The following is a 25,840-nucleotide window of genomic DNA, read 5'->3' on the forward strand; positions in this document are numbered from 1 at the left end:
GATGGCGCTCCTTTATATCTTGGGGATGCTAGGTTCAGTGATCCGGAAGGTTTGGTCAAGTTGATGAAAGGGATCCTTTGATGCAGGTCTGACCCCCCCAGGAAAAGGACTGGTACAAACTAGGCAGCCCTGTGCGGTGGAAACCAACAGTGCTGTTCTCTGTAGCAGCAGTGGGCTTTGTAGGCATATGCTCCAAGACACATATTTTGTCCTTTTTCTGCTGCTAAGTCAGTGCACATTGGGGATTCTACACGCCTCCTTCCTTCTCAGACACTCACAGACGTTGGATAATCATTCATCTCTATTCTTTTTGTTGTTTTTTTTTTTTTTGGCCACACTGAGCAGCTTGTGGGATCTTTCTTAGTTCCGACCAGGGATTGAACCTGGGTCCTCGGCAATGAAAGCATCGAGTCCTAATCACTGGGCCACCAGAGAATTCCCCATTCATCTCTATTCTTTCATTCTTGCTCAAAAGGCACTATATCCTTTTTTAAAAAAAAATTTTATTGGAGTATAGTTGATTTACAGTGTTGTGTTAGTTTCAGATGTACAGCAAAGTGAATCAGTTATACATATATATCTACTTTTTTATAGATTCTTTTCCCATATAGGCCATTACAGAGTATTGAGTAGAGTCTGTATGCTATACAGTAAGTCCTTATTAGTTATCTATTTTATATATAGTAGTATGTATATGTCAATCCCAGTCTCCCAATTTATCCCTCCCCCCATCTTACCCCCGGTAACCATAACTTTGTTTTCTACATCTGTAACTCTGTTTCTGTTTTGTAGATAAGTTCGCTCGTACCCTTTTTTTTTAGATGCCACATATAAGTGATGCCATATGATACTTGTTTCTCTGTCTGACTTACTTCACTCAGTATGACAATCTCTAGATCCATCCATGTTGCTGCAAATAGCATTATTTCATTCTTTTTTAAGGCGGAGTAATATTCCATTGTATATATGTACCACATCTTCTTTATCCATTCCTCTGTTGATGGACATTTAGGTTGCTTCCTTGTCCTAGCTATTGTAAATAGTCAAAAGGCACTATATCCTTTTTGCAAGTTGGATGGTCTCTTCTCTTTATTCCTTCATTTATTCACTTATTCATCCATTCAATAAATGTAATTTGAATAGCTTCCTCCTAAGAGCTTGGATATGTGAAGTTAAGTTCCACTTTCTCAGGTTTAATCTGTGGCTCTGGTCAAGAGAATTCACATCTCTGAGTTATCTGTGAGACTGAGACAAGCCTGCCCAGATGAGTTGAGTTTACCAGTGCAAAAATGGAAAGTGTCCAGTGCAGGTTGCAGTACAAGGTTGACATTGAGTAGATGTCAGCAAAATGCCTTAGCACCTACTATATATTAGGAAAAGAACATAATAAAAATATAAAGACAAATAACACTTAGTCTTTTTATGAGGTAGAGTTGACAAACAATAAAATGCACTTATATTAAATGTTTATTTCATGGGTTTAGACTATTATGTACAACTGCGTAATCACCACCCAAAAGAAGATAGTGTCATCCCTCAGTATCTGAGGGGGATTGGTTCCAGGACACCGCAGATACCAAAATCCATGGATGCTCAAATTCCTTATATAAAATGGTGGAGTATTTGCATATAACCTATAAGCATCCTTCTGTGTACTTTAAATAATCATCAGTCATTATAAAATTACTTACAATACCTGATACAATGTAAATGCTATGCAAATAGTTGTAAATACAATGTAAATGCGACACGAATCAGTGCCAGCATGCACGCAACCAATTCAGGTTTTTCTGTTTGGACTTTTCTGGAATTGTTTTTTATATTTTTCATCCACAGTTGGTTGAATTCTCGGTGCAGAACCCACAGATACAGAGGGCCAACTGCGTAGAACATTTCCATCACCTTGAAAAGTTTTCTCATGTCACTTTCTAGAAACGTCTCTCCCTAACCTCAAAAGCGACCACTTATGAATTTCTGGTACCACAGATTAAATTTACTGTTCTTGGAATTCATATAAATTGAATAATATAAAATATGTATATTTGTGTTTAGTTTCTTTCACCCAACAGATATTTATGAGATTTAACCATGAAGCTGTAGATATCAGTACTGAGTTCTTTCTTCTTTTTTTTTCCTTTGAGTAGTATTCCACTATATTAACAAACCTTAATTTGTTTATCCATTCTCCAGTTGACATACGTTTCACTTGTTGCCAATTTAGAGCTATTATGAATAAGGCAGTATGATCATTGTTGTACAAAATTTTGTGGATATATGTTTCCATTTCTCTTTGCTAAATACGGTAGAGTGAATTTTCTGGGTCATAGGGCAGATGTATGTTTACCTCTGTAAAAAACCTCCTGACCACCTCCAATGTGATTATTCTATTTTACGATCCCACTAGTGATATCCTGCTTATGTGCTTGTAAATTCCAGTTGCTGGACATCCTAACCAACATTTAGTGTTGTCAGCCTTTGGGACAGTAAACAATTAAGTGGCTGTGAGGTTATCTCATTGTTTTAATTTGCATTCCTTTGGTGGCTAATAATGTCCAGCACTTTAATGTGCTTATTGGGCATCCATGTTGCTTCCTTGGAGAGGGGTGTGCTCAAGTCCTTTTTAAATTTTTACTGGGCACTTCGCCTTTTCATTGTTGATTTAGATGAGTTTTTAGAAATATATTCTGGATATAAGTCCTTGATCAAATATAAGTGCTCCAGATATAATTCCCAGTCTGTAATTTGCCCATTCATTTTCTTAGTGATGTCTTGTGGAGAGTAGAAAATTTTAATTTTGATAAAGCCCCATATATCAATTTTTCTTTTCTTTTGTGTTTAATAATTCTTGTGTCCTAAGAAAGTCTTGCCTACCTCAAAGTTCCAAGTTTTCTTCTAGAAGTTTTACATTTATGTCTACATTGCATTCTCAAATTAGTTTTTGTATATGGAATAAAGAAGTAGTCCAGATTCACTTTTTTTTCCCCATGTGTCTATCCAATTGACCTAGCACCATTTATTTAAAATGGTGTATTTAATTAACAAATGACTTGTATTTAATTAACTTGTATTTAATTAACAAAGGACTAGGTGCTTTGATTGAAAATCAACTGGACATATATGTGTTGGTCTGTTTCTGGATTCTCTATTCCATTCCATTGATCTATATATCTATTCTTATGCCAATAAAAAAAGTCTTGATCACTACAGCTTTATAATAATTCCTTAAATCAGGTAGTGCTTTCAACTTTGTTCTTCTCTTACAAGATTATTTGGTCAATTCTAGAACTTTTGCACTTCCGTTTAAATTTTATAATCATCTTGTCAATTTCCTCAAGAAAGCTTGAGATTTTGATAGCTATTACATTGAATCTATAGATCATTTGGGGGAAAACTGATATCTTTACACTATTGAGTTTTTTAATACATGAACATAGTTGTTCCTTTTAAAACATCAACTTTTGATATTATTGATTTTCTCGATTGTTGTTATATCTTACTGATTTCAGCTTTTTTGTTATTTTTTTCTTACTTCTATTTACTTTGGTTTCAATTTGCTCTTACCTCTTCTCGCTTCTTAATGTTGAAACTTAGCTCATTGATTTTACTCCTGTTTTCTTTCCTAATATAAGTATTTAAAGCTATACGTTTCCCTCTAAGCACTGTTCTAGCTGAATTCCATGAATTTTTATATGTTGTGCTTTCATTATCATCAGCTCAAAATATAAAACATCGGACTCAGTCTTTTTCTTCAGGTATCCCTACTGAGTTCTGGAGGACAACAAATGGCTGTGATTTAGTGTGGAAAAGGGTATGAGAACAGAAATTGGGGATTTATTCTGCTTAGTGAAGTTGAGGAAAGCTTCCGAAGGTAGTCCTGTCATGTACCTACATTTTACAATCCAAATGCCTCAATTCCTTTTCAGTTTTGAAGATACAAATGTGAGAATGTGAGAGAAAACTGACAAGCAGGAAATAAAATACACAGAAAACTAAAGGAAACCAGAGAGGCAGAAAAGACAGTGGAATGCCATGTGAACAAAACTTCATTTTTATTTCTACTAAATGTATAGTCTCCTCGTAGGAGAATGACGGCAGTGGTATTTTCCCTGTTTAACAATTGCTGTCTACAGAACCCCTTCTCTGGGTCTCAGGCTGAGTTCAGGCTGTCTTGACCCTGTAATATACCTGAGCCTTCTTCACATGCTTTAAATCTGTGGTCCAACCCAACTCCAAGGGCACTCAGGTTAAATAGCCCCCAATCCATGACAACGTTTAAAATAAGAGGTTTTGAGAGGAAATCTTAGGTTATACATTTATAATTTAAATGTGTATGTCATTTAAATAAATATATGTCACCATTTTTAAAAGTTTAGACTATTTCTAAAAATAAGCAGAAAAAAACCAGTTACACATATTTTTTTCACCACCTAAATAAGGCTCTAGGAATTCTTGTGGGTATTTCTGGGGAGTCTTTTTTGAATCTCTGCAAATGTTTTACATAATTATGATGTTAGAGAAAATATGTTTTATCCTGTACTTTTTTAACACTGTTGTAAAACTTTAAAAATCATTTTAGTGGCTACTTAATATTTATCAAGTAGAGGTAAAATTAAACATTTCCTTCTTGATCGTCACTTGGGTCGATTCCAATTTTTCACAAATACAAATAACATTATAGTGAACATCTTCGTGCCTCATGGTTTTTCAGTTACTGTATTTATGTCTTCAGGTCAAATTCTCAAAAGTGGAAATATGGTGTCAGAAAAGGATATAAACATTTAAAGCTGTCAACAAAATATTCCTGAGTACTGCCAAAAGCAGGGCTTTGAATAAATTACATTCTATCTTTGGGATCAAAAGAATACTCAGGCTTCAGTGTTGTTTCTTGTTTTTGTTTTTTCATTAAATCCTTGTGGATTTATCTTTAGAAGGAAAAGCCTTTTAATAAATTGGTATTTTTCTACTTTTCTCAAATCCTTTATAGTGATTTTTTTAAATTTCTTTCTCTTTCTCTTTATGTAGGTACATATGAATTTTGACTTTATTTTGCTTTATTATTCTGGGGACTGGAGTGGAGAAGAAATCTCTTTCTTTTCAACTCACTTTTTCCTTGGCCTACATTAGGCAAAATTCATGAATTTTGGCAGTTTGAGGAAACTGAATAAGATCATGGTTAGACACCTACCTTTGTTTAATAATAAAATTGATGCACCTAACAACCCCTTCCTCAAATGTGTATTTATGCAATGATTTGATGTTTGAAATATATGGGGTTTTTATTCATTCATTCTTTCATTAGTCAACTCATTTACTAGTGGTGAGCTCAGTTAATATGTAAGAGTGGGCTTGATACTTTCCTGATAAAATTGAGTTAGACTTGGTATAAGGTCAAAGTGAAGATGAAGGCTGGTTTGGGACAGGATGTTATTTCAAAAATAAAAGATTTGTGTTACTTTGCCCAGAGTTTTCCTTCCTTCCTTTGGGGCCTTGCATCAATGGTTGGACAATCAGGAGGTTAATTTAATCGCAGTGTCTACTGTTAGAGAGCCCTCGATGGATCAGGGGTGGGGATAAGTTTCTTCCGTGCATTAATTAGCTCAACTGTGCTTCTACACAACTCGTTTATTAATTAGGAAACTAGAGTTTAAGGAGGGCAGGGGACTTGCTGAAAATCAAGCTTGAGTCGATATCGGACCCAGGGTTTGAATCAGTATTTTTCTCACTCCAGCACCTGTGTCATTACCTGGTGACACTGTGCAAAAATGGAAGAGATGCATGATCAAAATGAAGCCTCAGCTCCTGCTGCCACTTACCTAGTGTTTTCATCACAGGAAACCTGAGCAGTTCCTTCCCCTCTCCTCACCTTTATACACCTGGGTACGTGCTGCTTGGAAAGCCTTCCTTTTCTTTGTTGGCCAGGATGATTCTTGATTATCTCTCCAACCTCAGCAGAAGCGTTCACTCTTCCCGACCCCCTGCTGGAGCTTCTAGTTTCTCAGGGCAGGGCCAGGGCCTCCCTTAACACCCTATGCATCCCAGAGTACAGATTCATCAGATGTCACCCCCATCCTCAGTGCCCTGCTCTGTCACATCCTGACTAGACTCTGAGCCTCCATAGGGTTGGGCCTGTCTCTTATTCATTTGTTTGTCCCCAGGGCCAAGAGCAGAGGTGGGCACAGGGCAGTGAACATGGACATCCAAAACCTTTTATCCTTTCAAAAATCAAACAAAATAAGTGTTCAGTGAGTAAGAAATGAGAGTATTCAGAAATGCATCCACGTGCATCTTTCTTCAAGAAGAATGAGCAGGATTGCTGGGATCTAGTTGCAGAGGGGGCAAGAAGGGATGAGGAAGGGTGGGGAGGGCAGGGGGCTTAGTCAGTGTCCTGGAGCAGGTTTCCGTGCAGTTGACTACATTGGCCCCTTCATAATGCCCTACAGCTTAATTTTGTTTGATGATGATTGGTTTGGGATAATACAGTGCTAAGGTCAAGGAAGGCGGCTCCCACTGTGCCTCCCTTATTAAATTACTTTGCTTTGGGTTTTGAGCATTGCCAAGCAAATCTTGTTATGAATTCTTCAATTACTTTCTTTTGCGATTTTTATAATTTGGTAGGGCGAGCTTTGGAATCAAACCAACATCTGTGCCATCATGCTAACTTTGATTCCTTTCTTTTTTTTTTTTAACATCTTTATTGGAGTATAATTGCTTTACAATGGTGTGTTAGTTTCTGCTTTATAACAAAGTGAATCAGTTGTACATATACATATGTCCCCATATCTCTTCCCTCTTGCGTCTCCCTCCCTCCCACCCTCCCTATCCCACCTCTCTAGGTGGTCACAAAGCACGGAGCTGATCTCCCTGTGCTATGCGGCTGCTTCCCACTAGCTATCTATTTTACGTTTGGTAGTGTATATATGTCCATGCCACTCTCTCATTTTATCCCAGCTTACCCTTCCCCCTTCCCATATCCTCAAGTCCATTCTCTAGTAGGTCTGTGTCTTTATTCCCGTCTTACCCCTAGGTTCTTCGTGACCTTTTTTTTTTTTTCCTTAAATTCCATATATATGTGTTAGCGTACAGTATTTGTTTTTCTCTTTCTGACTCCTCATTTGAAGCGTGGGAGGACGTTCACTTCCCTTAAATCTGATTTTATTCTTCAGATTTCCTCTGCCCCATAATTTGCTTTTTACCCAAGTCTGATACACTTCACCTTAGTGCTGTCTATAATTGTGGGCTGATTCCATTCTATTTGTTCCACTGAGTATTATGGCTTTAGGTTTTATGACTTAAGTTTTTGTATTTTGAACTGAATTGTTTTGTTCTTTGATTACATTAAAATCAAGAAGCAGTAGCTGGTGAGAACAATTTTGATTTTTTGTGTCAGTCAGATCGTTGGCAGTTTTTGTTTAGCTTATTTTTATTTCCATTTTGTTGGTATAATGTTGTTTGTCCAGGAACAACAAGCAGGGAGAAAGAGGGAAAGGAAAATAACATGTATTAAGAAATTATTATGCGTGCTATTGTGTTCATACACTTTATCTTTACCATTGAGGGCATTTTGTAATATTTCCATTTTGAAAATAAGGAATGTAAAACTCAGAGTGGTTAAACAATTTGCCTGAAGATTATCGCACTCTTTCTACCATCCATGTGTTTATTATTATTACTATCACCATCATCATTGTCATCATCAATAAGAAAATATTTGTGACTGACAAGGGATTAAGATCCAAAATACACAAACAGCTCATACAACTCAATATTTAAAAAACAAACAACCCAATCAAAAAATGGGCAGATCTAAATAGACATTTTTCCAAAGAAGACATGCAGATGGCCAATAGGCACATGAAAAGATGCTTAACATCGCTGATTATTAGAGAAATGCAAATCAAAACAATGAGATATCACCTCACAGCTGTCAAAATGGCCATCATCAAAAAGTCTGCAAGTGAGAAATATTGAAGAGGATGAAGAGAAAAAGGAACCCTTGAACACTGTTGGTGGGAATGTAAATTGGTGCAGTCACTATGGAAAACAGTATGCATGTTTCTTAAAAACTAAAATTGGCACTACCATATGATCCAGAAATTTCACCCCTGAGTATATACCCAGAAAAAGCAAAAACTCTAAGCTGAAAAGATGCGTGCACCCCAGTGTTCATAGCAGCAGTATTTACACTGGTCAAGACATGGAATCAACCTGAGTGCCCATCAACAGATGACTGTTTAAGACGATGTGAGATATATATATATATATATATATATATATATATATATATATATATAATGGAATATTACTCAGCTATAAAAAAGAATGAACTATTGCCACTTGTAGCAACATGGAGGGACCTAGAGAATATTACGCTTAGTGAAATAAGTCAGAGAGAGACAAGTACTGTATGATATCACTTATGTGTGGTATGTAAAAAACAATACAAATGAATGTATATACAAAACAGAAACAGAGTCACAGACAGAAACAAACATATGGTTGCTAAAGGGGAGAGGGAGTCAGGGAGGGACAAATTAAGAGTATGAGATTAACAGATACAAACTACTATACATAAAATACATAAGCAGCAAGGATTTACTGTATGGCACAGGGAATTATACCCAATAACTTGTAGTAACCTATAATGGAACATAATCTTCAAAAACCAAACAAAAAACCAAGTCACTGTGCTGTACACTCCAAACTAACATGATATTGCAAATCAACTATACCTCAATTTTAAAAACAACAACAAAAAAAACCTATTTCGGTATAAGTAGTTGTTTCCACTGGAATGGGAACCTCTAATAAATAGTCCCTTTACTCTCCAACATAGAGGTATTAAGATGGCTTTGAACCCTACATTTAAAATTTTTACCGTGTGTGTGTGTAAAACACACACACACCAACAGGTGGACAAAGGCAGAGAAGCAGAGAGAGAGAGAAATGAGAGGTGGATTAACTCAAATCAGGAAGAGTAATTAGAACAGTGAGAGCTCAGAAAAGCATGCCTCCTAAGGGTCAGATAAAGGAAGCAGGAATGGTGAGGAGCCTGGTTAAGAAACTGCTCAGCAGTGAAATTTGGTATTTCTAATATTTTAAGAACCTTCACGTTGAAAGGTTTTGGACGTATCCGTGCAGCTCGGATCTCAGACCTCAGTTGGTTATGTCAGGAAGTGATGAGCAGGCATCACTCCACTTTCTAGTGAGTATTCAGCAGCCCTGGACCATGAGGTGGGCTTCTATCGGGGCCGTGACCCTGCAGGCCCCCTAGTGGCACATCTTGCAGATTCTTTGACTTTACAGAGCTGTACATCCTGACAGGTAGAGCTCAGAACTTGTTCTGTGAGGGAATGGGAGTCCATCTGGATCAGGACATGACCTCTTTCGTGGCTTCTCAAAGAGTGAAAGGCTATTGTGAGAGCTCTTTCTCTCTCTCTCAAGGCTGACATTTTAGCAAAGGCCATAAAGGGATCCTTAGCTACAAATGGGATTAGAAAATGAGGCTCTTCAACGTAAGCCCCGCAGGGATGGTCTCTGAACACATTAAGGGATAGTCTTTAATATGAATCGTGATCACATGCAACTTTACTGCTTCTTTCTCTTTCCTGCATAGTCCAGGTTGCCAGTTTCCAACAACCCTTTATGGCTAAAGAAACACTGAGAGGATGTGGCTGCAGATGGCAAAGCTACACTGGCCTCAGGGTGTAGTTTCGTGAGTCTCACTTGAACTTTGTCTTAATGGAGTCAAGTGCTCTGTTAAGGCCACATAGTGTAGTGACTAAAGTGTGGGATTTGAGTTAACAAGAATTGAGTTTGAGAAACAGACTCACAGACTTAGAGAATGAACTTATGGTTACCAGGGAGGTGGGAGCAGGGGCAGGGGGAAGGGATAGTTAGGGAGTTTGGGATTGACATGCTATATTTAAAGTGGATAACCAAGAAGGACCTACTATATAGCACAGAGAACTCTGCTCAATATTATGTAACAACCTAAATGGGAAAAGAATTTGAAAAGAAAAATAGATACATGTACATGTATAACTGAATCACTTTGCTGTACACCTGAAACTAACACAACATTGTTAATCAACTATACTCCAATATAAAATAAAAAGTTAAAAAAAAAAGAATTGGGTTTGATTCTTGTACCCATCTTGTGCCAGAGGTGAGATCTTGGGCAAGGCTGATTCACTTTGTTGTACAACAGAAACTAACACAGCATTGTGAAGCAATTATACTCCGATGAAGATGTATTTTTTAAAAAAAAACTTACTCCTAAACAAAGTTATCTCATCTGAAAAATAGGAATAATAATACCAGGTCTTCTCAGATTTATTGTAAAGAGTAGAGGTGATGTGAATGGATGAGTGCAATGCCTTGTAGAGTGTATTTTAACGCAGTAGTTCCCCAGGGGTGGTCTTTGGACCAGTAGCATCAGCATCATCCAGGAACATGTTAGAAATGAAACTTGTGGGCCCTACTTTAGACCTAATGAATCAGAAGCTGGAGGAGGGAAGTTGGGGAGAGGTTAATCGTCTGTATTTGAACGTGCCCTCCAGGGGTTTCTCATTCCCTCTCAAGTTTGAGAACATATGCTTGAATGAATAGTGCTTATTGGTATGATTGTTGTTTTAATAGTATCAGTATTTGATTTATTCCTGAATCTTACGAAGTGACTCTTAGCCAGAGACCAAAGGTAACCATTGATACTATCCATGAAATCAGGCTCTGGAGGAGAGCACAGGATGGAAAAGAGTGGAAGGCAGACTTGGAGGGGCAAACAGGACATAGCCAGCCCAGTGTGCTTTGATTCAAGTCCTCAGGCTTCTCAGATTCTAGTATTCAGCCCTTCAGTTCTGCATTCGTCACTTTATACATATTTATTCAGCACCAACTGTATGCCAGACATCATGCTAGGGCGGTGAAAAGGACACGCATGGCCAAGGGGCTCACATCCTTCTGTGTGTGCGCAGGTGTGTGTGTGTGTGTGTGTGTGTGTGTGCACGCGCTTGTGCACGCGTGCTGGGAGTATCTGCGAAGCCCTATCCCTGTGCTTCTTCATGGAATGTTTGACCACATGGATGCCTGTCCTCTGTGATTCCTGGGTTCATGTATTCTTAGGTTGTTTCCCTTTCCTACATGGGTATTTCTCATTCCGTATTCTTGTCTCTTCCTAATCTATCTTGTATATAAGCAAACCAAATTACCCTTTTTTGAGATCATTCTTAATCTTTCCCAGATTAGATTGTTGTTTATCATGGTCTTTGGACAATTTAAAGTTTTGACAAATCATTGAAAATCAATGTGTCCCTTTGCCCTGCTGAGAAGGTTGTTTGTGGCCACTAGCTTTGCTGACGGTATACAGTTTCAGACTTTTGAGGAAGGAGCCATTGATTCTTCCAAATTAGGGCTTTTCTTTTTTCCATTGTACCAAACCAGCTTCTTCTCCCTTGGAGATGTGAGAAAGCTTCTCCCACTGAGACAATACTTGGTTCACTAAATAAGATTCTTTCTCCCCAGAGTGCCAGAGGCTCTAAAAGGGAAAGCAGCTATGAAGCCTCCATAAGGTCAGGTGCTGGAGGCAGACGTCATTAGCAAAGCTTGTCCAGAATCTGTCAGTGTGACAACAGCCAGCTGCTCAGGGAGCTCCGTGTGGCTCTTCGGGGCTACTGATGTTGAACTTTTGATGTGGGAGAAGGAAAGGCCATTTGCAGTCAAGGAGACCTGGGGAGACATTCAAGCTCTGATGGAATAGCTGCTTCTGGTGTCTTGGGCAAAGTCCTTTTTGCGTCTCCATTTCCTTGGAAAATGGACACAGTTTGTACTGTGGAAGTTCAGCCTGAACTTTGTATTAGGAGAATGGATGGGAAAGCACCAAGTAGAGTGACATTCAGGAAGAAGATGTAAAGTGTGACTTTCCTTTAATGGTTGTTTTCAATAGCCCTGGTCTCAACCCTATGCTATTTCCTCCTCCATTTGCTGCCCCAACTCAAGATCCTAGAGCCATAATACTCTTTTCCTTCCTAAACCTACTCTGAAGAGGAGATCAGAAATTCATGGACAGAGAGGTCTCTATCATTGAATCCCAACTTTAGCACACATCAGGGGCACCTGGAGAGATTATTAAGACAGATTGCTGGGCTCCACTCCCAGGGTCTTCTTTTCACTGGGTCTGGAATAGAGCCTGAGAATTTATATTTCTCCAGTGATGCTGAGGCTGCTGGTCTAGGGAACATTCTTTGAGAACAACTGGTCTATATTATAAACTTGGAGGATGTTAAAGCTGGAGAAGATCTTAAGAACTGTCTGCGCTCATCTTCCATTTCTACTAATCAGTAGTGAGTCAGTAACTGGGCCAAGACTATGACCCCGTCTAACAGACTTTCTGAATTACCAGGCTGGATGACTGAGGACAATTTCAAGTGTTATTTACCCCAAGGCAACTGCATTTCAATTAGGATCTGAACTTAAAGCTATAAGGATGATGCCGGTGATGATTATCATGATCATAAGGATAGTATCTTATTGAGTTCCTTCAATGCATCAGACACTTTCCGTGTTGTCACTTCCTGTGATAAGCCTAAGCGGTGGGCGGGGCTCGCTACTCCTGTCTTCTAGAAGAGGTTACTCAGGCTCAGAGGGTTCAGGTGGCTGGCTAAGGACACTAGGGGAAGACCTGGTCTCCCCGCCTCCAGGCCCTTGCTCTCACCCACATACCATGCCATACTTTCTATGAAATGAAGTTGAACATTCTGTAAAGGAAATTAAGGAATCAAAGAGAAGGTAATGGCATTGGTGGCCTGAAAACTAATTGCCACTCTATACCACTTGCTCTGCTTCTCACTGTTGACTCTGTTCCTCTGGGACACAGGAGTACCAGGATATAGGGCAGGTAATCATTTGCAGAAATAGTTTTGCAGACCTACTGCCTGGCCGTCAGGAACTGTTCTCTGCTGCTGTAGCCTTGGGGTGTCTCTATCATCTCTGTCCTCTTGCCCAGGTAATGGGTGACCTCCCTGGGACCAACGACCATGACAAAACTTCAGGGCTCAGGCCTGTGCTCGTGACCATACACACACACACACACACACACACACACGACATCCCCCTACCAGATGTTTTTGTACCCTGTGGACGCTTCAGGAAAGCAGCTGTTGCACTAACCGTGGGAGAGCCCAGCTGCCGTCCCCCCTCCCACTGAGCCCCCCTGGCTTTGCTTGCTTGTGCTGGTCCAGGGGCTGATCCAGGTGAAGGGTCATTCTCTTTCGCTCCTCGCTTGGCAGGTTTCCTTACAGCCTCCTGAGGAGGCCATGTGAACACTTCCGAGGGTCCTGTTGATTGTCTGCCTTACATTTTCACATCATTTTGGAGGTCTCTTTCTACTGTTCTGAGGGACCGAAGAGATATAGGCTCCTTCTTTCCAGCTGAAGGTCTCCTTTTCCTGAACCTCGTGTGGTCTCCAGGTGCTTCGTACCTGAGTTCACCTCTCTTCTGCTTCCCTGGGGGATGTGGTGGCACACTCACACTCACACGTGCACACACACACACTTCCACACATGCATACATTCATGCACACACATCCTCATGGGCACACACGTACACACACTCACACACACACGCCCCACACACACAGCATGTTGCTGACTTGGTCAAGGTGGAGGAATGGTTGGTAGGGGAGTGGGTGGGAGGAAAGTTCTTTCAATGACAGCTGAGGTATTGATCTTCTGAATTGAGCTGGGGAATGCCAGACAGAGAAGAAGGAACTTGTGTTGGGTCCTCACTGTGTGCCAGGCACAGTGCATTGTGTCCCGTAATTTCATCCTCAAGCCCCAAGTCTATATAGGTTCATTTCAAGCCGCAAGTCTATAGGTTCACCAGAGAGCTGGAATGCGACAGTGTGTCTGTCTTCATTCAGAATCCTGCTCTATTCACTACACTGTGCTCTGTGAAGGAGGCTGAATCACTGAAACTACCCTCTTGGGCAGCTGCAGTCACAGAAGAAATGCTTGCTGAGTTGCAGAAAACATGGGGACACAGGAGACTGAAAGAAACCAGCAGGAGTCACCCATGATGGCATCACCCAAAGATAGTATTTGGTACTTGGTTTTGATTCTTCATAAAGTTCTTGCATAATAATTTTAAAAAGATATCACAATGTAAATACTCTCTTGTAACAGGTTCTTTTTCACTAAACAATATAATACTGGTTGTCATTTATTTAGTGCTCACCACATGCCAGGCAAAACCCTAAGCATGTTACATTTACTGAGGGATTTAATCGTCATCAGAACTCTCTGAAGTATGGACCATTTTACATCCAGGGGAACTGAGGTTCAGAGATGTTAAGCATCTTGTCGGCACTTACACAGCCAGCAAGCAGTGAAGTTGGGATTCGTATCTGTACGGTTGGAGTCCAGAACCCAGGCTGGCTCTTCTTCATCACGGACAGTTGTTTCCCTTAGCAGGGAATGCTCTTTTGAAACACCATAGTAGCGGTAACATAATATTCCATCATCTAATACATCATTTACCTAGCTGATTCTCAATTGTCAAGCATTTAGATGGTTTCCAATTCTTGCTAGTTTAAACAATATTGCCCTGAGAATCTTTGTACAAACATCTTCTCTGAAAGGGAATAATTCCTTAGAATGAATTCCTAAGGGTAGAACTGCTACATACGCACATTTTAAAAGCATTTGATTCTCCCCACCAAATTACCATTCCAGAAATATCGTGCCAGCACACATTCCTGCCAGCAGACTGTAGAATTGTCCTTTTCTCCATAGATAGTCTGGGTCTTACGGTTGCATCTTTCGATTTGGCGTAGCGCATAATAATGTATCACTGTAGCCAGGATTCAGGACGCCTGTGGTGATGTGTGGCGATTTTGTGAACATGAGCGTAGGAGCTAAGATTTGGGATGCTGAGCTCTGCTTTGTTGGGGTGAAGGGTGGATGCAAGGAGAGACAATGAGCGTGTCACTGGATGGTTAATGCCCATGAGGCTGCATCAGGTTTCCAAGGTGTCCCTGATACCCTAACATCCCCATCCACAGACAGCGCAGGCCCCTGTGTCTTCCCTCTCCCCGCATTTCAGCTGTTCCACGAACCACCTCTGTAAAGCTGGAGGATGACAGTCACTGGAGCCAAAGAAACCTATGCTCTCCCCTCTGCCATGCTTGGACTCATGAAGGGAGGGCTGGGGAAACTGCTATGGTGCCCTTACCCTCTGAGCACTTCCCAGGGGAATGCTGTTGGTGATAGAACCCATGGGAATGGCAATGACTGTCTTTCTCCAGGTTGACATGGCTCCACTACTCACCATCTGGGTTTATTTGGGACAAGTCACTTTATTTTTCTGAGTCTCAGTTTCTTCATCTGTAAAATGGGATTAATGTTCAGCCCCTCAGAATTATACCATGGATAGAAAAGGAATCGTGTATCTGACAACCCAGCATCCAGCAGGTACTTCACACCTACCCTGTACCTGGCAATGCAGACACCTGATTTCCTTTAGCACTTCTTTTCTGATAGTATTTGTGTTTGATGTTTATAGTACCTGCATTCTTGTTTGGGGGGATAGAGTGGTTGCTTGTCCCTTTCCAAAATCAGTTAGGATGGAGTAGAACAGCATTATGAAGTTCTTGCCTCCAAGGCTGTTGTCTTGGAAGGTTTGTGCTCCAAGTGTGTTCTGGGAAGGGCCATGTTAGTGGTGCAGTGAAGGGCAATGCAATCTCATTTTATTACCAGTGTGGAGCAACGGCGATGAGCCATCCAATATCCCAGCTCACTTGTGACTCTTTATGGTGCCCAGCCTTCCTCTAGCAAAGTAGGCTAATCATGTTCCCCCAAATGTTAGGGAGGCTGCTCTAAGCACTGGGGTCAGACAGCCCCGTGGTCTCAATCCCTTTCCATTTGTAGCAGTGCACCAGCATGTGGGTGGACTTGGGAGGAAGTGGACTTCAGGTATGGGCTTGGATTCTGTTTGCGAAGATGCTTCCTGGGAGACAAACTAGGAGTGGTCTGTCTACCTGCTGCTGTCCTGGCATCCTGAGATGCCAACTGGACATTTTCTATGACATTTTATGTGATGTCAAAGCTGTTCTTTCCTCCTTTCCCCAAGGTCCTCACATCTCTTCTTTTATGTGTGAACCAAATGCCTTTTCTTTCTTTTTTTTTTTTTTAAGGAAAAGGAGAGAGTGAAATGAAGCCACATGTTTAGATGCAGGCCAGGGATGTAAGGGAGACTTTCCCAGGTGTTTGAATAGTGTCAGGGAGCCAGTGCCCTGGGAAACCGGAGAGCTCTGACAGACCTTTGTGCTCTGTTGATGGGCAAAAGCGCCTTTAGGAGCCAAGAGCACACAAGGCAACGGAGATTGAATCTGGTACAGAGATCGGATCTGGTACCTATGTAGTGTGTGATAGCATAGATTGTGTAACAAGATGAAAGAAAATATTTTAATCAACTTGTCCTAAGAATCGTCACTAATCCCACTCCATTATGTAATATTCCCGTTCATCTTTTGGCGTATTACATTTCACATATATACAGAACAGTAATAATAGTGTATCCATCCCATTGTTTTCTACTAATTTACATATATAATATGTATATATTTCTATGTGTGTATATGTACATATAATATGTATATATACATTTCTATGTTTCTGCATAGTCTTTATAATTACTATCAGTTGCATAAAACCATATCGTATTAGTGAACCATAATTTATTAAATTATTTCCCTAAATTAAATATTTAAACTGTCCCATGCTTACTTTATAGTCAACATTAGATTTAAAATGCCTGTCACGTCATTAAGATACATAGATACGTTTGGTTTACTTTTTAGGTTAAATTCCTAATTTGCTAGGGCAAAGGGTAGGAGCAGTTTTAGACATTCATGTTATGGATGCCGTGTTACTTTCCGAAATGTTGTGTCATTCTCTGATGGCTGTGGCCACGAAGGATCACACCCACTTCGTCACAACCTCACTAACACTGGATATGACCAATTAAAAACAAACAAACTGTGGAAGTAGGAAATTATATTCCTAGACTATGTTAACTGTCAAACCTCCACTGTCTTAGATGAGCTAAAAATGCCTTCATAGCTCCTGGAAGTATCTTGGGCTGGTGTCCCAGGACTCCAGAGCCAGCTCTGAAGGGCTCCCTGGGTCGCTGTGCCCACCTTCTGCATAGAGCCTTCTGCATAGAGCCAAAGGCTTGGGGAAGGCTTGGCTGAATCTACCAGCCTTGTCTCCAGCCTAACTTTCCAACAGCCGCATTCCAAGACATTGATGCATAATAAGTCAATGATTAGAAGTTAGGAATACATTTAATATTATAAATGGGCCAGCCAGATCAAGGTAATTTAACTCATTAAAGAGGTGAAGTCCAGTATTTGTTCTTGTTTTGTTTTAACGCAGAACACAAATCTATGGTACCGCTTTCATCTTTTAGACTTTATGAAATAAACGTCAATCATCTATTTGTAAACAGCTCACTGCCTATTGCTTCTGATCTCACGTAACATCCTCCTTAACTCCCCTCAGCCCCCTGGGAAGTAGGGAAAGGACAGGACTGGGAGACATAAGAAGGGATGAGTTGGTATGAACACTGGCAAAGTAGCCACTCTAGAGCTCTGTTGTGCCATTTAGCCAAAGCGTTCCCAGTTTCCTGCAGGAAGGTGTCTGGTTCACCCTTCTTTCTCTGTGAGGAGCAGCCAGTGGCACACAGTTGAGAAGAGGCTAGATTCCTGCCAATAGTCTGTCTTCCCAAGAGACTGGAAAACAATCCTCAGCAAAAAGAAGTAGTTAATATAAATAGGAAATGACAGATGTCCCAAAGTGTGCGAGATCTCTGGCATAGAGTTGAGGGGGTGGAGGGTAGAGGGAGAGGCGTAGAGATGCCTTCTCAATGGAAGTAGAGATGAGGCAAGAGGCTGAGCTACAGAGGAAGGAGCTGAACCAAGAGCAGAATGGGAGAGATGCTCAGACTCAAGAAAGGCAGAGGATGAGCCTATGACAGGAGGGGAGAGAAAGAGAGGAAATTCTTGAATCTCTTGGAGGCAGAATTTTGATGTATCTGGCATCCCCCGCATATGGAGAAGCCAGAACTTTTGGATAAGCAGCACAGAATAAGAAGGTGGACACATAATTATTAGGGGCTGCATGGAAAATCGGTTCTGATCCCATAAGGAAGAGTTATAACTGTGGGGAGGTTATGGGGCGTTCATTCTGCCTGGATCGAGAAGAGGGTCTATATAGAGGGGGTATAGCCATGGTGGATGGCATGTTTGGGCTTCTGATACTGGCATCCGAAGTGTTCCTGAGAATATGGTCCTACCTAAGAAGCTTTCTGTCTCATACAGGGGCTGCGACATACCAGGAAGATTGGGGAGACACCTGTAAGGTCCAGGAAGTTGTGCTGGAAACTGATGAACTTGGGAAGCCCAGGGTGGTGCATTTTACTCAGCATGAGGCTAAGAGAAGAGGACCCAGGAAGCCGTGGGATGCTGAGGAAGTGAGGAAGGGTTGTTGGGGATGGGAAGTATTTTATAAGGCTAGAGCTCCATTGCAGCTGCAGTTTCTGAGTTAGCCCACATGTAAGAGGTGGCGCATCAGCCAGCCTCTCCAGGTCTTCCCTGTTCTGGCATCGTCAGGTAGATTAGGGACCAGCCACATGCTTCTTGAAGCAGACATAAGAACTATGGTAGTAAATGTAGTCCCTGTTTACAAATAGGGAGACTGAGTGTCTGGGGTCGTTCAGCAGCTCAAGAAGGAGAACTTCTATTTTCTCCTCTTTTCCTGACTGCCTTCCTGGTTAGCAGGGATTTGCACCTGAGACATCGCCAGCATGCCTTCCATATGTTTTCTGCCTTCTCAGCTTAGGCAGCGGGACTATAAATGCAGCTTCCTTCATGGATCTGTGCTCACCTGTCACTTAGCCCAAGCTGGAGCCACAGATGCCTGTGGCTTGACGGATCCAAGTGCCCCGTTAAGTGGCCATGCCAGGCTTTTGTCAGAGCCGGTTTCCACTCGAGGCGGGCCAGCTTATTTCTTTCTCCTTCTTGGAACATCACTTGAAACGTAGGAACGAACTTGATCTTAATTCTTTCTTCAACATGACATGCCCTTTTGAAATTGTGCAAATAACAATGTCTGATTGTCATGTTGAATTACAAGCACGGGTATGAAATGCTCCAGAGTCGGACAGAAGCCAAATATTAGGTCATAAGTCAACATTTTGCTGAGAAACTCGGTTACTAAGAGGTGGAAAATTTATATCTTTTCATGAGAAAACGTGTTTGCCAGCAGGAGAAAATTTCAAAACTGTTATCCTCCCATGTGGAGGGAGAGGGATGAGTGTAATTTTGCAACCTGGGTCAAAGCCCTTTAGGGACTCCTGAAATTGACTTGGGCAAGGAAAGAGGCTCTGAGGTAATATTTGGATTGTTCCCGAGGTGAATATCAATGGGTGGTATGGTCTATGTCATTTCTTACAAGATCGTCGGGTAAAATTGTGTGAATGGCTAGGAGCAGTCTATTCCTGGCAGGGGGAGGCCATGCTCCACCCACAAAGCCTTCGGATGGAAAACTCCTGATGAGAAAATAAGCCAGCTTGGCCCACGGGCACCTAGGGTCCCAAAAGAAGCAATATCGTGATGAGCTTCACCTAAGCAGCTATGGCATTCTCCGGAGATTCTCAGTGGACACAAAGACAACTGAATAAAGGCAGGAGAAGGGAATAACACCCCTGCTGACAGTGCCACAAAGCTTGTAGCTTGCCAGCTTGGCCTGTTGTTACCTGTGATGTTTCAGCCCTGCCACTGCCCCAGGCTGGGGTCCTCCAGCATCTAGTGTGAGCTGTGGTAGGAGAGAAGAAAGCATGAGGTGTCTGTATGTTCACTAGAGAATTAAAACCAGGCTCTTGGCTGCATTAAGAACATCATGCTCTATTTTAAGCTGGCCAAGTGACAATGTCTAGTTTGCATCTTCTTCCAAAAATATAAGCAGCTCACATTACTTGTGAGTGCCTAAACTCCAGGCCAAGTCAGGATTATGGCTCAGGATAGAACTGAATGTCTGCTATGGGTGGGTGTGATGGAGTGGGACTTCAGCTGTGGCCACAGGCAAATTCAGATGGAACAATTTGCCACCATTGCATGGCTATAGAAACACTGACACCAGAAGCCTCCTCCATGTAGATGCATGTGCGTGTGTTTATGCACATGTATGCATATATATCTGTGTGCATATAAATGTGTGTATGCTTATGTATGTGCGTGTGTGTTTGTGTGTGCACACTCTTGTGTGGGCAGTGAAAGGGAAGTGGCAGAATCCTGGCTTGGCACCATAACAGTCAGGACCCTGTCCTTAATGGCTTCTTCCCCAGGCGTAGCAAGTTCATGACTTAGATATTAAGTCGCAGCCACTCAGGGGCACTGATCCTAGGGCCGTCTCCCATGTTCGCCTTAAGCAGGGCTCGGTCAAGTTCTAAGTAGAAATATTAAATGGATACTATCATGCATCCCCCTAAGTCTCCGGTCAGAAAATCTCAATTCCCTGAGGTCAGACTTTCTGCACTCTCCAAGGTGAGCTCACTACTCTGAGAAACAGGTCCATGGCACTGTGACCAGGAAGCTAGCTCAGAGGCCACGTACAGCTCACCTTGCCCACCTCTCTGTGAGATGCGCAGCACTGGGGCCTCCTAGAGGCATCATCACATCCTTCTCTGTCTAACCACAGTGAGTGGCATCAACCAGGGGTGGAACCTGCAGACCAGAAAATAGGAGAGCGTGCTGTGCCGGCTCGTTGGGCAGGAGGACCGCTTAGAAGGGTCCCTCAAATCCCACCACTGAGAGGCCTCACTGCTCGAAAATAATACGGGAGGCCAGGTCTGCCTGACTTCATGGTGATTTTGGTGTTTCAGGCAAAGAAGGGGAACTACGCCTTTCTGTGGGATGTGGCCGTGGTGGAGTACGCAGCCCTGACAGATGACGACTGCTCCGTGACTGTCACTGGCAACAGCGTTAGCAGCAAGGGCTATGGGATCGCCCTGCAGCACGGCAGCCCCTACAGGGACCTCTTCTCTCAGAGGTAGGCTCGGTCAGTCAGAACACGCTGGCAGCCGCCATGCTCCAGTTGGGGTTTAACCAGCCTTCGGGAGATGAGAGCCAACACAAACTTGTTTATTCATCACGTTTTCCTCAGTGCCGACTATGTACCAGTACATGCTGCTCTCCACCCCTGTCCCCAACTAGTCCTGTGCCAGGTCCTGGGATAAAAAAGAGGAAGTATGTGTAACCTTCCCATGAAGCTGCATAGTCTCAGTGGGAGCTGTGATGTGAGTAGGCGATGTCAGCACAGGGCAGTCAGTGAGAAAGAGAGGATATTCTGGGGGTGGAGGAGTTCAAAGAAGGGCATCTGACCAGACCCAGAAGACCAGGGAGGACTTCCCAGAGGAGGTGGCACCTGAGGCCTGAAGGTAGAGTAGGAGTTAGCCAGATGGGCCTAGTAATTTAAAATTAAATGAAAGATTAACTGGATCTGGGAAGGGCCCAATAATAACTTCTTAAGATAAATGCAGGGTGGAAAGAGTCAGTGTGGAGACGTGAAAAACTGGGGCCAGAGAAGCAGATTGACTCCATATTCACCTGCACAGGGGCTGAGGGAGCAGATGCTGTCTGCTGGGGCAGGACAGGGACCTGGCCCTCACTGCCCACCTCCCCATCTTTTCCGGATCAGCTCCTGGTAATTGATACTAGCAATGGGGCGTGTTGGGGGAGAGTGGGGGGAAACACTGTGTAGACAGGAGTGTTCTGGCCTAAGCAAAGACACATGGACCCTGTCCACCAGAAATGAATATGTGTGTCTAGTTTGCATTGGCCTCTTTAGCTTCCCAGGTGATTTTCTGGTACACGTCCATCCTTTGAACTTGATCTTCTCTGGACTCCTGGGCATGACTGAGTTTCCAAGTGCTCAGTCTGGACACCTGGTCGGCCTCCTTGACAAAGATAATCTCTCATGATCCCACCCCCATTTCTCGCTTCCCCACAGGAACTTACCTTAGCCCTTGACCAGGTTACCTGGCCTCACAGAGAGGATGGAGGTGAACAGCATGGGTGAGCTCAGTGGCCTTTTCCCAGCAGCCAGCCTGCTAACAGGGGCTCGTGTCCCCAGTGATGTCTAAGCCCACCACTCACACATGTCTGTGGGGTGACATCCTGGTGGGTGAAGGAGCAGAACTAGAGCTCTGCCTTGGTCCACCAGAATCCAAACTGTGGCAGAAGCGGCCAGGTGAAAAGGCCGGCATGGCACTGAGGCTTAGGGGCAGCGCCCTGCTACCTGATGAACACATGTTTTCCAGCACTGAGGAGCATCCACCTGGAGGGGTGAGAATTGTTAAAGATCATTCGTTTCACATCCTGAAGCTCAGAGAGGGTAATGTGCGCTGAGGGCAGCTCAGCCAGCTACTGGCAGAGTTGAGAGGAGAAGGCAGGTCCCCTGAGCCCCAGTGCTGTGCCCATGTTGCTATCGGATCTCTGAGCCCTCCCACCTCCCACCTCCCACCTCCCAGATGTTGACTGGGCTCTTCTGATCACGAGCACCTGAGCCTAAACCCCATCAGGGAGAGGCCTAGGAGGAGGGCCTGCAGCCCATTCATTCAGTAGCTTGTTTGCAAAACTGGGAAAAGGGGTAGAACTAATTAAGTTCAATGAGGCTTTGGGGTTTTCTGTAGAATTTAATCAAGTGTACATGCCGTGCCTCCCTTTGCTCCCTGGAGCAGAGATGGATGACACAAGAGAAGGAGGAGTAGTGATTTATTTATCAATTGCTGGGATTAAAGGCATGAAGAAGGGATGGCTTCTCTCCAGGGTATATAAGACAGTGGTGTTCTTGAGGTTGACCCTACTTGGTTTTCTGAGACAGGATGCTCAGGGCATTCCCCAGGCCATCAGCCTGTGAGCACCTCTCTCCCAGGTTGGTAACAGATGGTAAGGGAGCTTGTGGGACCAACGCAGCAGCATCAGCACCACCAAGACAGCTAATGTGCCCCAACGCAGTGCTCACAGAAGCACAGGGTCCCCAGTGTGGAAAGCTTAGGGTCCCCGTGCACTCCAACTGCTCAGAGATCCCCTGAAAGTCTGCTGAAGTGAACACTGACGCACTGGAGAGAGGAGAGAGCCTGGTTCTTGGCTGGATCTTTCAACAAACATGATTGAAAGTGGCTAGTCCAGTTTCTGTGTCATTCTGGCGGGAAGTGATTAATTACCCTTTGCTTTCATCAGAAGGCCACATGCTCTAGGACTGTAAGTAAATGTCCTTGGTAGGCTGTGCTGGCCTCCTGAAGTATTGTCATTGGTGTCTATGTTTTAGCCTTTCCTGGGCTGGAAGCGTCCCCACCTCCCCTGCCTGGACACGTGGGTACCTACTTGGGGGGAACACTCAAGGCTTCAGGTTTCCAACTTTCTGCCGCCAACGGTTCTTTAAGAGGCTCCATTATATGATGCATGCAGAACTGTGGGCTGCCCCTAACTGGGTCATGCCTGAGAGGAGGAAGGGGGCAGGTCCAGGAAGCAATGCCCCATGCCATTGACAGAAAAAGAATCCTATGTAAATAGCAGATCCCAGTCTTATCTGGAACTGCTGTAGCCTTCCTTCCCTGAGTCCCAGGGACTCAAGTTATTTCCTTGAATACAGATATGTTCCCTTGTTTTGGCAGAGGACTGGGTCTTTAGGCTACAACTTACGTGTGTGTGTGGGGGACTGCGGTTGAGTGCCATAGCCCTTTTATGGACCATGGCATGCAGAGTAGGCATTCAGCAAATGTTTAGCAACTTAATAGCCATTTATAGAGCACCTACTATGTAGCAGCCTCCACGACTGTTGACTAAAGGAAAGCACCTGCAATTATATCTGTCTGGAAAATAGAACAACTGGCTATTATCATTCTGGCTTACTCATAAGCAGGAGTAGAGATTATTATGGTGTGCATTAGTTTAGCCTCGTTCCAGGAGTCATTTTGTGCCCATGACTTGTTTTATCTTCCCTCTGTTGCTTACATATTTAAATTTTCTTTTGGATTGGCTTGTTTGTTTTTATTTTATTCTGTGTTTTCCTGTAAATTGCCTTACAGTCTTCCTGGAATAATATTGGGCATAAACATGCATACAATTACAAGGAGCAGGAAGAAGGGAAGCGTCAGCAAAATGAAGCCTCCTGCAGTTAATGAGCACAAGAGTGGGAATCCGGCCCTCTGGCCCCGCTCCTGTTGGAGTCTCACCATCCCCTAGGCTGGAGGTGACTCTCAGAGAGGAGGCTGACTGCACTTAGCAGCTTGGTGTTCTGGAGAGAGCATGGCCTCCCGGGTCAGCGTGACCCAGCCCTGAAGAGCAGCTACGCCACTTGCTAATTGTAACTGGTGGCAAGCCATCTAGCTTCTGAGCCTCAGGTCTTCCATCTGTAAACATAAGAGCTACTTTGCAGGCTACTGTGAGGATTGAAACAATGTAAAGTGGTCAGTCCTTACTGTGTCCTCAATAAAAGGCAGCTTGTGTCAACATTGGATGGCTAGGGCTGCTGGCCAGTGTGGCGCCAGAGGGTGGTGCTATACTGACCAGCTTTATGGAGCTCTTCTTGCTTGCTAGCTCTTGAGCTGAGGGGTCCCACGTGTTCCCGCTTTTCATCTGCTTGTGATAATTCTGTGAGGTAGGTGCTTTTGTTTCCGACCTGGGTCCTTGGACTCTTGAATCAACAGAAGTTGATAAGAGGCCAGACAAGGAATTCAGGCAAGGCTTTACTGGGACTCGTGCTATAGCAGGAGGGAGCAAAAACAAGACAAAGGTCCCTTGCTCACTCCCCAAGGGTGGGGAGGGGGGCAAGCTTGTACCTTAAATGGGGTAAGGGTGGGGGCGGATGGCTGGGTCTGGCTGGAGGGCTGGCTTAGGTGGTCTGCCCACCCCCGTGGGGGTGCTGTGTGCAGGGATCGTGTGCAGTACCCTGCTTTTGCTCCCTGAAACTTAGAAGCAGCAGTTGGTTTGTGGCCCTTTTGCATCTTACTTTTCATAATGGCCCCGACTGCACATGCATGCAGTTATTTTCAGTCCGTTACAGTTTCTTTGTGTTCTGTTGCTGCAGCAGACATTTGTCCAGGTACAAGTGCAAGCACTCCGGTAAAGGGTCCCAGGTCCCAGCCTTTCTCACTTTTGTTATGATCTCCGATTTTAGTGATACAAAAGCTAAAGTTGAGAGGTTTCCTAACATGGCTAGTGTGATGGCAGAGTCTGGGTTTGACTGGTGTCCATCAGAGCAGAATCTGTGGCAATAAATTAAAAACTCTGCTGCTTCTCCATGGTGAGCCAGTAGCCCAACCACGAGTCCTCTTGAAGGCCCTGAGGTCCTGCATACCTAGCCCTGGGCTTCCCGTAACTGCCAGGAGGCCCAGCCTACTCGGAACTGCCAGTAGACACGTACGTAACGGCCACTCAGCATGAGCCAGTGGACGTACAGACATGCAGCTTCCCTAACACGTCCAGAGCCACTTGGAGGTAGTGGGACCCTGCAGCTGCCCAATTAATCATGGCATGTGCCACAGAAGAGACCTGTGGCATACCAAGTACGACCCCAAATGCCTGTGTAAATCATGCCTTTATCCCAATGACCAAGCTGAATTCTAAGTCTCTTGTGCTGACTTGTGCCCTGGCCACTTAGCCGACATTATCTCACCACAGCCACTTTAGTTCAGGTTAGTTTTCATGATTCCGTTCATACATTCGTACATTATCGATGCAACAAATATCCCTTGATGGCCCAAGTTGTGCCGGCCACTGTGCTTG

General features: G+C 43.4%; 1 protein-coding gene across 1 annotated transcript in view; it reads left to right on the top strand.

The window, feature by feature from the left end:
- Positions 1–25,840, top strand: part of GRID1 (glutamate ionotropic receptor delta type subunit 1) — a gene marked incomplete at both ends in the record, with an annotated part of 684,346 nt that overhangs the window by 637,131 nt on the left and 21,375 nt on the right. Inside the window, one exon of the mRNA XM_082854220.1 lies at positions 20,935–21,101. Coding sequence (XP_082710346.1) covers positions 20,935–21,101 — 167 coding nt within the window. The remainder of the gene's footprint in view (positions 1–20,934; positions 21,102–25,840) is intronic.

This window comes from Leucopleurus acutus (assembly GCF_964270905.1).
Source record: "Leucopleurus acutus genome assembly, chromosome: 14".
In the NCBI taxonomy this organism is placed as follows: Eukaryota; Metazoa; Chordata; class Mammalia; order Artiodactyla; family Delphinidae; genus Leucopleurus; species Leucopleurus acutus.